Below are 15,531 nucleotides of genomic sequence, written 5' to 3'. Positions count from 1 at the left end.
ACCACTGAATGACCTTTTTTAATAGTGTTGAATTAACATTTGGTAGAGAAATGGGTCATCATCTCCTTCATCATCTATCCTCAAATCACGGTCCTGATCGTTATACAATGTTTTTATACAATAGCTGTACAATTTACTTATACAATTTAAGGGTATTTAAAGTTTACCAAAAAAATTTGAATCATGTAATGCATGTTTTGCAACTTGTTTTTTTTCACTTTAAGTATTACACTTATTTTTCCATGCCTGCACATATCTACAACATTTTTAAAACATTGTCATTAAATCTATTGTGTGTATTTCTTTTAAGGGTCTAAACTTTTTTTAATTCAGTAATGAAATTTGTGTGTAAAACAGTATCTATTCATTAGTACATTATTTTAAAGATTTATATTTTTGCAAGCTTTATCACTGAGTATTTCCTTGACACATATTAGTTATGTTGATTTTAGTCATTTACTTATAAGTGATTTTCCTGGTCATTTTAATAGAACTTAAGTTGTCTCATTTTTTCCTATACGTGGAAGATGAGGCAAATTTTATAATGACTCAGATGAGGCCCAGAAGTTACAAAACTTATTCAAATACAGCTAAGATACTATATTTAAAATCTATTTATAAAATTTTCATATGTAATTTATATAATTGTACAAGTCAGTTAGTACTTTTACCTAGAAGAATATCTAGAAACCAGTACTCTTGATTTTATAATGTAGTGGGAAAATCTTGGCCTAGGGCAGATTCCCTTATCAGCTTCAGAAGCCAGGGTCATCTGGCATCCTGTGTCCGCTTGGATCTGCACCGCATGGGGAATAGCCCCTACCACTCCAGGATTTGGGGCAGCCACGGCACACAGGATGCAGTGAGATGATGTTCTGAGAACTTCCCAAAGAAATGAGATTTTCAGGCAGGCTGCTAAGAGCAGATGGCATGGCTGCAGTTTCATCTGGGTCACCCAGGTGACAGAAACATGCAGGCCCAAATCTGAGCTCTTAACGGCCCCTTCCTACTTAATTGGAGTAAAGCAGAGACAAAGTGAAATTTGAAAATAAAATCAAATAGCAAAGAGACAAAATGCAATTATGTGAGTACTGACAAAGCTTTATTTGAAAGTGTCGGTGTCCTCAGAGAGGAGGTGCACTGAGAGTTTGGGAATTCTGTCTTTTAAGGCTTTCAAGATTGGGGCAAAAGGCAAATGGGGGGTTGTTGGGCATAGGCTTGACTTGTGGTCTCAAGATGCTTATCTCTGGTAAGACACTATGCTTCCTTTCCTTTATTGTCAGTCCTCCAGCCAGTTTTGCCAAATAAACCCAACAAAGGGGATTTATTTATCCTGTTCTTCTCCAAGATAGTGTTTACTCTCAAGCAGTGGGGACACATCAGTTAAGACTGCCAGCACTGCCTTAAGGTGGGCTGTTTGGTTATTGTCTGATTAGCAGAGAATATATTAGGAATCATCCTTCTCAACTCTCTTCCTTTGAAAATGGAATCTTAGCCTTAAGATGGGGTCCCTCCTGTTCTTCCTATCTGTTTATATCTCAGTATTTTTAATTATAGAGGGAAAAATTAACCATGATGCTTATCCCATGTGTCTGCTGCCTCATTATAAATAAGGAAATTGTTTGAAGTTGAGAAGGGACACATTCTTGATTTGTCTCTAGGACTAGGCCAACTTTCTGAGATTTTGGTGAATAGAATATGTCCTAGAAAATACTGGTACAACATTTATCTTTTTGCTGAAACTTAGTACGTAATAGTAAGGTCAGCAGAATCTCAGACTGGTCTAATTTGAGGATAGTTTTCTTATCTTTCCTATGTCAAAGAAACTACATTTTATAACATCTGTCATATAAACAGTTTATTGAATGCCTCTGGAATGATGTAATAGTCAGTAGAAATGTATGGTATAAATTACTGAAAACAGCAGCCTGAAGACAAGCTTAACAGTAGCACATTAAATCAACCACTCATAAGTCTAATAAAGTAGGAATTAAAAACTTTAAAGATAATGTCACTGTGTAATTAAGTCCTGGAAGTACTGTGTCATTTTGACTGATCATTAATAAAGTGATTTTTCCCTGTGGCTGCCACAGATAGTGAGAGTTTTCTGTGTAAATATTTCCACATATTTTTCACTAATGTTTTGTCAAGCACCTGCCAGCATCAAGTTAGCATGACAGGAAAAAGTAGAAAGAGTGAGCAATATTTGTTATATAATGTTAATATTTCCTGTGAAAGACCTTTGAAATTAAAAGCTAATGGCTTTTTAAAAACAGAACATTAACTCTGGATAAGCTGGAAAAAAACTAGTCCTATATCACCTATAAGTTAAGGTGATGTAATCAAAAAGAAGAAAAATCGCTCCCTTTTCTAATAAGAAAGGTAGGGAAAAGACAAACCTGACAGATTGTAGATTAAAAAAGGAAAAATCTGTAGGGTCAGAGTATTCAAAATATTTTTAAAAGAAACAGAATAATTTTTTGAAGTTAATTTCTAAAAGTAATAAATATATCAAATGAGTAAGGTAAAGTACAAGTCTTTTATCACTGCTTTAGAAACTGAATTTTTAAAACTTACCCACCTTCCCTACTGAACCGTAAATATATCTGAAATAAAGGTATTTAAAGATAAATCAACTGAACTATTGTTAAGTTTCCTTTTGCTACTGTAACAAATCACCAAAAACTTTTTTTCTCAAAAACAACATATACTTACTATCTTATAGTTCTGAGGGTTAGAAGTCTAATATCAGTCTTACAGGGCTAAAATAAAGGTGTCAGGAGGACTGGTTCCTTTCATAGGCTCCAGGGTAAATCCCTTCCTTCCCTCTTCCAGCTTCTGCAGACTACCTGCATTCCTGGGCTCACAGCCTTCTTGTCTGTAGACAAGTCTCTTCCTGCCTCTCTCTAATAAAGACACTTGTGATTACACTGGGCCAACCTGAATAATCCAGGATAATCCCTCATCTCAAAATCCTTAACTTAATCAAAATTGTAAAGTCCCTTTCAGCACAGAGGAACATTCACAAGTTCTCAGAACTACGTATTTGGCAGCCATTACTCATCCAATCCCAGCCATCATATATATGGTTTAACATACCACAATGTTATTTTCAGTACAGAAAAGAGAAAGAAACTAGAGAGAAAATAAAGCATCAGTCCTGCTGTACAGAAGTATATTTCAAACTCATACTAGATTTCAACCACATAGAGAAAGTAGATAATATATATTACCACTAAAGTCTGATTTACAGGGGAAAACATCAAAAGAAAAACAGATGAGGCAGATATTGTTAGGATATATTATGCTTTCCAAAGAACAATGTATTTAATAAACACTTCCAAGACAAAACATTCAGAAATAGTTCGAAACATGCTCTCAGGTTTCAAAAATGGCAATTCAGATGATAAACACCACATTTACAGAATTTCACAAGTGAAATCATGATATTGATTAACATGTCTCTTCCTGAACATCTATTGAATGAAATACTATTATATAGTCTTGCATTGCTGTTATACCCATCGGTTCATTAGCAAAGCAAAGGGATGACTCATATAGTCTTAAAAGTCTGTTCTGATTCACACTTTCTGGTCTGGATTATTTGTTTATTATTGTGCCTTATTTACACTTCATTGTATGATTGATTGTATTTCACCTAAGCCACATACACACACACACACACACACACACACACACACACACACACACACACACACACACATACATACAAGGAAATGAATAATGAAGAGAAGGAAGGAAGAAGTAAGGAATACAAGAACAAGGATGATAGATGAGCAAAGGTGAAAGAGTTAATTTTGTTTATGCTAAAGGTCAGAACTAAGACCTAAGTGGAAATTACAGGAAGAAAACAATGACTCCATATGATAACTTTTGAATAGAGATCTTCAAAAAGGAATGGAATGCCTTATGAAGTAGTATACTGTCCTCTTTAGTACAACTGCTAAAGGAAGAAGTGGGTAATTAGCTCTCAGGGGTGTGTTGAAGAACTTTCTGCATTGTTGAAAAAATGTATTAAATGACTTGAAGGACTATCCTAATATTAAAATTCTGTTATTTAGCATTCACTGTCAGGATTCTGTTACAAACACATGTGCATAGGAGTGTGCTCTTGCTTTCTCTCCCTCTCTATCTTACCCAAACACACACTCACACACTTGTAAGATACAAGCATATCTTAATGTTTAAACTTTATGCTCAGCAGATGACTGTGAATTAGCAATATTTGATAGACTGTCAGAAAAATACATCACCTCATGGCCTGTATAATAAATCTTTATTACATCCTCAAAATAAAAACATATTCCTAATAATCCAGTGCTACTTTGAATAGCAGTGTTAGTGTTTAATTTTTGAAAAATTCACAAAATAACAGATTTAAAAGTGACAGGATATTTGTGATGTTTCATTCCTTGCTTCTAGTTTTCAGCACATATTTTAATATTGAACATATTACAACACTAAAGTAGAATTAATTTTAAGCTGGATGCAGCAAAAAAATAAATTTTCCACTTATTTCTTGACAGTTTGAGGTAATATCAAAATTCACCTTCCTATCTTGTCATTAAACAATTGTTCACTCCTCAGAGCTTCAGCTTTCTCATTTTCAGAATAGAAACAACTTACATCCCATAGATTTGAGTATGAAATAAGATAATATACATAGTATAAAATAAATATTAAATGAAAATTGATTAAAACTTAATTAGGAAAATAATTCACTAGAATAATTAATTAGTTCTTCATGTATCTGCATAATCATACAAAAATGATGCTTATCTAAATGCAAATAATATTTCGTTGGTTAATGATCTATGCTATTATTGTCAGGAAGCTGTGTCTGGGGAGGCCTCTCTCTGCACACTAGGTGAAGCACAAGGAGAAACCTCAACCTGGACATGGGGGTGTTCTTGACTCTGGGTGAGAAAGAATTCTCGAACAGGTCAGAGGAGTTTAGATAAGGAAGGAATTCATTACACTGAGAGTAGTAGTGAATGGCAGCAGCCATGCAGGCAGTAGAGATCAAGGGAGAACAGAGGCAGGAAAGGGAAGTTCATTGAACTCCTTCTTGGCACAGGGCAGATCCCTTGCCAACTCCTGAAGCCAAGGTCGCCTGGCATACAGTGTCTGCTTGAATCTGCACTGCATGGGAACTAAGCCCCTACCACCTCAGCATCTCCGGGAGCCTCAGAGCACTGGCTAGAATGAGATTATGTTCTGAAAACTTCCCAAAGTCAAAGAAAGAAGATTTTAGGGCAGGCTACTAAAGAAAATGATCTTACAGCTACAGTCCTGTCCAGGTCACCCAGGCAACAGGAACTTGGAAGCCCAAATCAGAGATCTTAGTAAATCTTCCCTACTTTTTTGAAGTAGAACAGAGAGAGAAGACTTGTGCTTAAGTCTAGTAAATTGAATGAAATAGTGAAGTAACAAAAATGCTTACCACAGGTAAAAGGGGTTTGCTATTAACCTCCTAAGAGGCTTGGAAGAGTACAGAGACAAAACACAGTAAGTTGAGCAGCAAGAAGTCTTTATGAGGCAAAGTACACACTTGAAGAAAGGGGAGAGTGGGCAACCTCAGAGAGGAGGTGGACTTGAAGGCTTAGGATTCTGCCTTTTCAGGATTTCAAGAATGGGGCAAAGGGCCAAGAAGCATAGGTTTGACATGTGGTCTCATAATGTCTATCTCCAGTGAGAGGCATTATGTCATTATCCATAGTCAGTCCTCTCTGTATTCTGTAGATAAACTTAACACAAGAAATTTCTTAATCCTGTTCTTCCCTAGTGGTCACCCTCAAGCAGTGGGAACATATCATTTAGGACTGCTTGCACTGCCTTAAGATAGTGTAGGTTATTGGCTGATTACCATAAAATATGTTAGGAATCTTACCTCCTAACTCCTCAGTTTTTAAAATGGTATCTTATTCTTTAGCCTTAAGATGGAGCCCCTCCTGTTCTTATTATACTGCTTATATCTTGGCATTTTTTCATCATAGGCAGGAAAAGTTAATCATGATGCTTGTCCAAGTCCCTACTCTAACTCACCATGTACTTTTCAATTTTTTGTTGTTGTTACATAGTTTTTGGTAAACTATTTGAGATTCAGAAAATGTAGTAATCAGAAAGGTTTCTATTAAAACCATTTTCAAGAATGTAATCTTCAATAATCATTTATTTTGAAGGTCAAAGCTAAGATTTTGAAGAGTTAAAAAAGGACGAATATCATAAATAAAATGCTACTGAAAACTATACTGAATACATTATCCTTTACTCAGGAAATGTTGCTTGAGTCTCCAAGTCTCTCAAGTCTTTCATTTAATCTCTGATCGGACAAACTCCAGAAGCTATTCCCGACCTTTTTCTTTCCTTCTCTGACCTTTTACGTCAGAAGTAAAATCAGTAGTTGCCTTTCTGTCTACTAAAATCAATTTTTCTCATGTTGAGGAATAAATGATTTTCCGCTTTACATTTGTTGATACTACAGTGTTGCCATAATTTGCCAAATTCAGATGTTGTAGAAACTTGTGTTAATAAGAAAACAAATCTATTAAATATATCTAAAACAGAGGTTTCATGTACTAAAGCCATATTTTAAAATGAAATTCCATGTAGTGTTGGCCTTCTTGGAAAATAGAAAATTCAGCATATGGAGTATATATTGACCTATAAATTGTTTCCCACATCCTTGGCTTTAATGTTTAAAAGTGTGTATCTAGTGTACATTGATACAACTCTTTTCAAAGAAGTAGGCTAAAATACGGTATGCCTCAGAAAATCCAAGATAAGAAGCAATTTTCTATGTAAAATAATTTAACAAAATTAAAAAGGTGTGCATAGAATGTGAGAACTCTAACAGGACAATATTGGAAACTTTACCATTCAGTTTTAGAGGTATCACATGATAATATCAACATAATTGAATATTTTAGCCATTAAAATCGTAAGTATGGAGACTATGAAAATATGGAATACAGTTAGAATATCTGCTTAAAAACATAATTATCTAAAATCATATATATTTCACAACTATGTAAAAAGTGAACATTTACATATGAAAAGAATGTGCACAAGTGAAAGACATTTTAGTGTTTAGATTGTCCTTGGACCCTAAAGTCCATGTACAGGTGAAGAATCTGTAACTAGATTAGTTACGTAAGGAATAGAGAGCTAATAGTAATTCTCAGAGTAGTTAGGGAACAGATTTTCTTTATTTCTATTCTATAGAAGTATAGGAAAGGACTCATAAAATTTAGGTGATGTACAATTAACCACTGGAGAACTGAAAATGGAAAAGGCAGTACCTATATTTTAATCAGTAGTCATTATAATATGCTGCCATAATTGAATTTATTTTAAATTTTGCAAAGATTATGTCATTGGACCTTGAGTGCTAAAAAGATATGAGGCAAAATGTAGTACACAGGTAATATGCTTTATGACACTATACTGAAAATTAACCATGATTGTGTACATGAAGAAGACATTTTAAAAAATTGTAATAAACTGATATACTTAAATGAACTTCCAATTTGTATGATTCAGTTTAAAGTTATAATTTTTCCATGAAGTATCATTTAACAGACATTAAATTAGTGCAATTACCAACCAGGATAAGTTATTAATGGTAGTTTATTAGTGGTGAATGTGACTCAATTTAAATAGTGAATTTTCTGAGCACTTTTTCTTATTTACATTATCCATTCCTGTTTTAACTTATAGTACAAAATCTTCTATATATTATTACTTACCAATTGCTGTAATTATCATTCATTTAAAAAATATATTTTAGTCCAAGAATAATATTTTCATTGAACAGGTGGAATTTTAAATACAATTTCTAAACTATTTCCTTGTCATTCCCACAAGGTTAAGAAAATACTTTATCTGTAGTACAAAGGTAACATTCAGAAATAAAATACCAAACTTAATTCTGAGTCTTTCTTAATTGTTTTAAGTATATTTTCCTAATCACAGAGAATCATTTTTTTCAAATTCTATTCTTACTGGAATTGATATATTGGAATAGATTTCTGAAAATGAATTCAAAAGATACACTGATTCCATAAGTATATTTCTAATTTGAATTTAATACTATAGGGTTTTTATTTGCCTTATTAATCTGACAACTGCATCACCTTTCCCCCTAGTGGGGAAAAGTCCTAGTTCTCAATAATACCAATATAATTACTCCTTCCTCAAAATACACACACAGGTTTACAATTACAATACCAGTGCTACCAATACAATATCATCACTAAAAACAGTTTAATAATATTTGTAGCTTTTAACAAATCCATGAAATATACCACATTCAGATGAATGCTAAGTTATTATGTTTTAAAGTCACCTTAAGTAGTTCCTTTAGGAGGCTAAGCCTCTGACTCAAAACACAGATTTCTTTCACTTTTATTTTAATTCTTTGAAAATGCTCTTTAAAATATTTATTTATTTTCTAATAATTTAAACTATTTACAGGGTTCCAAAGTAAATCTTCAAGGGAAGGTATATTCTGAGACAGCTATCTTCTAACCCTGTACTGTCCATCCTATTGCTTCCTATCCCAGAAGGGTAACCATTGTTATTTTTTATTCTTAGGATTATCCTTAAATTGTTTTCTATACATTTCTCTCTACCTTAAGTTTTTTCACTTAAAAAAATCCCAAAATAACTCAAATAACTCCATGGTAGTATTTATATGGTATAGTCACAACTCCTTTTTACAACTTCATAATTCTCCAGTGGATGTAGCATAGTTTTTTCATCCAGTCCCTTATTGATGGACATTTAAATTGCTTCCAGTCTTTGCAAGTGAATCTCAGTGAGTAGTCTTATAAACATGTCACTTTGTATTTGTGCAGTGTATCTTTAGGAAAGATCCCAAAAAGCTGAAGTGCAAATGAACATATAATTTGCCTTAAATGGCCAAATTTCCCTTCATAAGAGTGGTACGATTTTGCATTTCCACCAAAATGCACTTTTCCGTATAGTCTAGCCAACAGAGCCTGGCATCATTTTTTTAAATTTTTTGCCAATCTGATAGGTTAGAAATGATATCTCAGCATTTTTAATTTGTAGTTCTATTTTTATGAGTTTAAACTTCCATGTAAAAAATTAGTTTTTAAATATCAAAATACTTAAAAATGGAAAGTATTTTGTTAAAGAAAAGAATCTACTGTATATACATTCTAGGAAAAGTTTGGAAGTTTAATGTAAGTTTAGTTTAGGGTTAAGTTATTAAAATAATGTTATATAGGAAAAAAATACATTATTCTGAAAATAGACTTCAGAAGTTTAATAGTTCAATTTCTTTAACATGTCACAAATCATGCAAAAGAAATAATGCTGCTTTTATTAAAAATAAAAATAATAATAATAATAATAGGAGAAATGTGGGATCAACATATAAATCAAGTACAAAAATCAAACGAATATTCATATTTGACCTGATTGTTTATAGGTCATAATGCATGATCAAAACCGAAAGTTTCTGTGATGAATGCCCTTGTACTGTTCACCATGTAAGAATTTATTCACTATGTAAGAATTCGTTCACCATGTAAGAACTTGTTCGTTATGCTTCAGAAGATTGGAGACTGACGAGAATTAGGCTTGAGATGGATTAATGATTGTACATTGAGCGTTGACCCCCCTATACTGAATTTTATTGTTGTTAACAACCATTTGATCAATAAATATGAGAGATACCCTCTCAAAAAAAAAAAAAAGAAATAATGCTTGTTTTGTTATGCAATAATTTATTGTAATCAAGTTTGTGATACTAATGTCTGTAAAGTACTAAAACTGTATAAAGCACTAAGTTGGAAAAGAAGGAAAATCCTATAAATGGTCTTGTAATTGCAGAAGATTTTTCTGTAATCAGACTTAAATTTATAACCTATAGGAGACAAGTATATTGTATTTCATGTCATAGCTCAAAACCAAAGCAAGTTTCAAGAAAAATGTCCTTCTCAGACAAAAACAAAGATGATTAAGTTCTGTCTCTAATTCTTGGACTGTTTGAGTTTTTCCTGTTTCCTTAGTAGTGTTTCTAAATATATTGTATTGCTTTATTTGGATTGAATAGATCCTAAGACTATCCTATTAATCTGACTTCAATAATTAATGTCCTCTCCAGTAAGAATTATATTTTCCTTTGAAGACAAAATATTAAAGGATTATGGAAAATGATTCCTGCCAATTAATTCTTAGTTATTTTCTTTCCTTTCAGCACCTTCCCTGATAGGTATGGTAAGGAAGGACTGGGCATCCCAAAATAGCATTGCCCTCTCATGGCAAGCACCTGCTTTTTCCAATGGAGCCATTCTGGACTACGAGATCAAGTACTATGAGAAAGTAGGTCTAATTTGGAGTTTCCTAAAAAACTACATATACATACATACATACATGTATATGTATATATATATATATTTATATATATATATGTATATATTCAGCATGTTATTATATTATTATTTTACTTTAAAACCTATTTTTTTCGGCCTAACCTCATACCTACTATGTCTTTGAAGACTCTCTAATTTACTATTTCTTGTATTTTCTTAATTAATTTGTCTTGTTTTATGTCAGATTAAAGTAGAAGACATATGATGTTCATCTTTGTCATGACTTACTCTAGTTTTACAGTAGTAGGAAGTGGTATCTCCTTCAACTCCTAGTTTAGTTGATATAACATTATTTCTAAAATTCATTGGGAAAAAATGGTAAAATAAAATTACTATAACCTAAAAGGTGTTGGTGTAGCCCATATTCTTTGCCAAAGTTACAGTCCACCTTATGAGTTGGAAAGGATGATATAAGGATAAATGGAAATAGCTGATGAATTAAAAATTTTCTCTACATTCAGGTCAGTTCTTTTATTTATAAGAAGCTGGCAGTGTAAATCTGGTTAATAAATCAACTGCTAACCTTAATTTCCATTTTTGCCATTTATAAATGTGCTCAATTACTGTATTTTCTTGAATGATATGCTTCCTTACCTCTATTGTTATTCACACTCTTTTAAGAATTTTCCCTTTCCTCACCATCATATTATTGTTGCTGTACAATTACAGCTATTACACAGACCACATAGATAATTCTGATATGTGTTATTGTGCTAATACTATTCTGGAATATTGATAAAGGGAACATTAAACAAAAACATTTTAGTGTAAAAATTATATATAATTTCTAATAGTATATTAAAATAAGAAAGAACTTCTCGCATTTTTGAAACTTACTGGAAGCAAAGGTATATCACAAATAAATTTAGGTTTCCTCTGAAGAAATATAGAGCAAGAAGAGAGTTCACCTTTTTCTGTTCTCCTGCTTCTGAGCAAATGTAAATTTGGAAAGGGGAGAGGTGACTCATTAGCATGGCTGTATCCATTTTTGATACTCTAGTAATTTCAGTATTATGTAGTCAATGAAAACTGTCATTATCATTAACTAACACAGATAAATCCATAGTCTTAAGAAAGGAGGAGTTTACTGAGTTTTAATTGGATAACAGATTCTGTGCATTAGCCAGGCCGTCATGTATTCAGGAGCCCTGTTGGGCTATCCTTTCAAATGTTATAACCTATAACATGCGGTCATAAGAATATATATATTTTCTATTCACTAAATCAAATAAATCTTCATGTATTCAAACTGCACATACACAAGCAACCTTTCAGTATGGAAGTATTTCTGTTTTATAGAAGTATTTACAGAAAATCTCTCATTTTATAGTCATTTATAATTCATATGTTTGAAGATGAAGATAACTTAAAATATTTACATTTATGGACAAACCATACAGATTCCATAAAAAGAGAACCACATCCATCCAATCAGAATTTTAGAAATCAATGATTCTCAAAGTTGGTAATTGACATAAATCCCATGTTTTAATGAAGGAATAAATAATGTCATGAAGGAGTTTGTTTTGTAAGAAAATGACAATGATCCAGTGCTAATGATTAAATGTGGAGTTAGAAGCCAAGGATTCCTAATTCATGTTCTGACTCTGACTCTCATTATGCTTACCTCTAGGAAAAAGTCAACTAATCAACCTGTCTCTCAGTCTCCACATTTATAAAAATGTAGATAAAGATATTTGCCCTTCTAGTGGGTTATAAAGATTAATTATAAACAGATCTAAAAAATAAAACACCCTAAATCATTATTAAATATGAATGTAGAAAGCTTTAGGGAAATATTTCCATATATTATAATACCACATAGAATCAGAATAAAATAGCATGGGATTGTCTACAAACTAAATAATCTGTATCTTCCCATACATAAATATACAATGTATAGACAACCAAAGATGTTAGAATATCAAACCCTTCAGATTGCATAAAACTTTTCCCAAGTATGATGTCAAATTCTAACTGTACATTTTATATGTCTGCATCTATAATGTGGTTTCTCCTCCCAAGCAAATAATTTTATGAGACTTGTAAGTAGGACAACTTGTAATAGTACCCTTAGTTAAAAGTGCTGATTGCCTTCTTTATTAGGAACCTCAATATTGTGCAGTAAGAAAAGCAAGATACAAAGAAGTATATATGCTAATGGTTCTCTTTTTGTAACACAAATATTTCCCCATATGTGTGTATTTGTGTGAGATTATACACATACAGAAAAATATAGAGTGTTCTAGAATGCACATCATGCTGTTTCAAGTGTTGCCTATTAGGTTGGAGTGGGATTGTGGGATGGAGGTACATCATTGGAGGCAAGGAAGAGTGAGGGAGAAAGCAAGTATAGATAAATATGGATGAATGGATGGGCCCTAAATAGCTTTGGTAACTGTCTTAGATTAAGTCACCCTAAAGCTGACCCTGAGACAAGAATTTGTGTGCAAGTGATTACTTAAGAAAGCTCCCAGGAGAATTGGTAAAGAAAATGAAGGAAGAAAGATTATGAAAAAAGAAGGATTATGAAACTCAGAGTGACCAAGGGATCTCTTAATCTAAATTATGTATCAAAGTTCATCCCATGGAGACAAAGAAGCTGATCTGTCTCTGGCTCCAGTCAATCATTGGCTACAGGCTTTACTGGAAGTACATATGTGATGTGTAGAAAAAAATCATATGCACTCCTGGTTCTCTGTAGGGGCTTTGTAGCCCAAATTTCGGTCTCTAAAGAAAGTGGCAGATAATGAGCCTTAAAAAGCAAAATATAGAAGCTGGGGATGGGATCAGGAACAGGTAAAGATCTCCAACTGGATCTGGTGGTGCTTTAACTACTTACTAAGGTACCTCAATGTTCAGAGAGTTATGAAAGAATTTTAATCCTCTACTCATTATAATACTCATATTCTTCACAGCCTTTAATATTGGTGCCTCAGTCTTTATGTCTTAAACCTTATCTTTCCTTTTAATCAAAGTTACTCTTTATCACTAATCCATAATCCACAATCCATATTTACACTATTCTCTGAAGAACTGTGTTTTATTAAGTTTTCATTTTTTTAAGAGCATTATTTTGTAAATCAGGAAAGAAGTTAAGCTGCTTAGAATGTGAAATGTTTACAGATCTCTGATGTCAACGTACATACTATTGTTACCAGTGACCTTTTGTAATATTAAAAAAAGACTCTGGCCGGGGTGTTCAAAGTTTGAGTTTGGCTCAGACCTTAATTTTCCTAGTCCTGTTTTCTCAGCTTTTAGATAAGGGTCTAGAAAGATAATCTCTTAAAGTTCTAGCTATTTTCAAATGCTAGTATATTTATGTCTAAACAGTTATGCAGATATGTTATCCTACTCCTCAAATAACTGTAGTTTTTCTTTTATGTCTGTTGGGGGTTGAGTTTGTTCTTGGTTCTTGTCCCTGCTTTAGTAAAGAAACTCAGAGATGCAGTAGTAGTGAAGCAGAGTCAAGATTTTATTTGAATGCACTCCAAGGGAGGAGCAGGCCAGAGTCAAGGTAGACAAAGGCAAGTTTACTTGAATAAAGCAGAGAAGAAGGAAAAACAGAGGGAGGAAAGAGAAGCTTATTAAACTCCTGCTCAGCCTTAAGCATATCCTTTGCCAACTCCTAAAGCCAGGGTCACCTGGTATGCAGCGGCCACTTGAATCCTCACCATATGGGAACTATGTCCCTACCACCCCAGGATTTGGGGGAGCCACAGAGCACTGGATGAAGTGAGCTTATTTTCTTAAAACTTACCAAAGACAAAGAAAGATTTTCAGGCAGGCTACTAGAAAGCAAGATTGTACAACTGCAGTTCTGTCCAGGTCACCCAGGTGAAGGGAATTTGCAAGCCTAAATCAGAGCTCTCAGCAGCCCCTCTTTACTTATCTGGAGCAGAACAGAGACAGTGACACACTTGAAGAAAAGGGAGTGTGGGCAACCTCAGAGAGAAGGTTATTAAGGGTTGTGGGCCTGGGGAAAAATGTCTTTTTGAGTAGGAGTCAGATAAGGCATGATGTACACAGGTGATTCATAATTCCTTTGAAATTTTGTCTTAAGAATAGGGTTGTTTAGGTGACTGTGTTGACCTGGATCTCAGCATTCTTTGTCCACATAGGTTTATTTACAGTACCAAGATCTGTCTTCTGTGCTGTTTACAAAGTTACTTGATTAAGGGGCTGGAAGAAGAGGAAAAAAGTAGCATATAGATAAAGTTGAAGAATAAGTTGGACCTTTTTGCAGGCTAAGTAGATTTTATAGTGGCATAATCTAATTAGTACAATGAAGACATGGGCTGTGCTCAGATACTTTTCATTAGCTGGGAAATATCCAGATATTCTAAGTTGCTCCTGGCCTTTGGAACATTGACTAAGTAACTCATTAACTCTGTGAGTCTTTTCTGGATCTGTTTTTACCTAGTTAACATTTTGAGTCCCTTTTAATGGGCTCTACTGCAGTTATTTTTTCTGTCCAGCCCACTCATATCTATTTTTCTGCCTAATATGTATGCTGAAATTAAATGCACACACACACACATTTTAGAAACTACTTCACCACATGGAATAGTACTTTTCACCTCATAACTGTATATAAAAATTGACCCTGCTATCATTGTGTGTGTGTGTGTGTGTGTGTGTGTGTGTGTGTGTGTGTGTGTGTGTGAGATGAGAGGTTTGGCACCAACAATGCTTTTCTCCAAAATGAGACAAATGAAGACATTGTAGGTGACACAAACAAACTTGATTTAACACTTCCTAAAATGGGCAGTCTCCTTTCAGAGAACTACAAAATGGGGCAGAAGGCAAGAAACTCTTATAGGATAAAAAAGAAAGAACAAGGAGACGAACAAAATATCTGATTGCCTGGGGCCACATGGTCTACCTTGTTTGGGGTGAGAAGGAGCAAGGAAAGAAGTATAGAGTCCAGAGTTGGGATGGCATCTGGGACTTGCTGACTATATATACAAGTTTCCCCTGCTTTCCAAATGCGGAGTAATCCTATGACATCTTTTGTAAGCTACAATGGTGTAAAGTGAAGAGTATTTCCCACCTCCCAAAAGTTCACATTATGCCACTCTCCTCTACAAAAGACATATGTTAGTAC

The 15,531-nt window shown here is 33.7% G+C and overlaps 1 protein-coding gene across 9 annotated transcripts in view; it reads left to right on the top strand.

Annotated features, from left to right (window-relative positions):
• EPHA6 (EPH receptor A6) overlaps positions 1–15,531 on the top strand; it is a 953,598-nt gene that overhangs the window by 604,028 nt on the left and 334,039 nt on the right. For 8 of the 9 annotated variants that reach the window (XM_073231794.1, XM_037001712.2, XM_073231795.1 and 5 more), the window contains one exon: positions 10,250–10,374. In XM_073231794.1, coding sequence (XP_073087895.1) covers positions 10,267–10,374 — 108 coding nt within the window. In that variant the 5' untranslated portion in view covers positions 10,250–10,266. Of the gene's footprint in view, positions 1–10,249; positions 10,375–15,531 lie in introns of those variants that run through there. The other variant, XR_012129240.1, reaches the window with a different exon arrangement.

The sequence above is a fragment of the Manis javanica genome, chromosome 3 (genome assembly GCF_040802235.1).
Source record: "Manis javanica isolate MJ-LG chromosome 3, MJ_LKY, whole genome shotgun sequence".
In the NCBI taxonomy this organism is placed as follows: Eukaryota; Metazoa; Chordata; class Mammalia; order Pholidota; family Manidae; genus Manis; species Manis javanica.
This window is presented reverse-complemented; position numbering and strand designations above follow the sequence as displayed.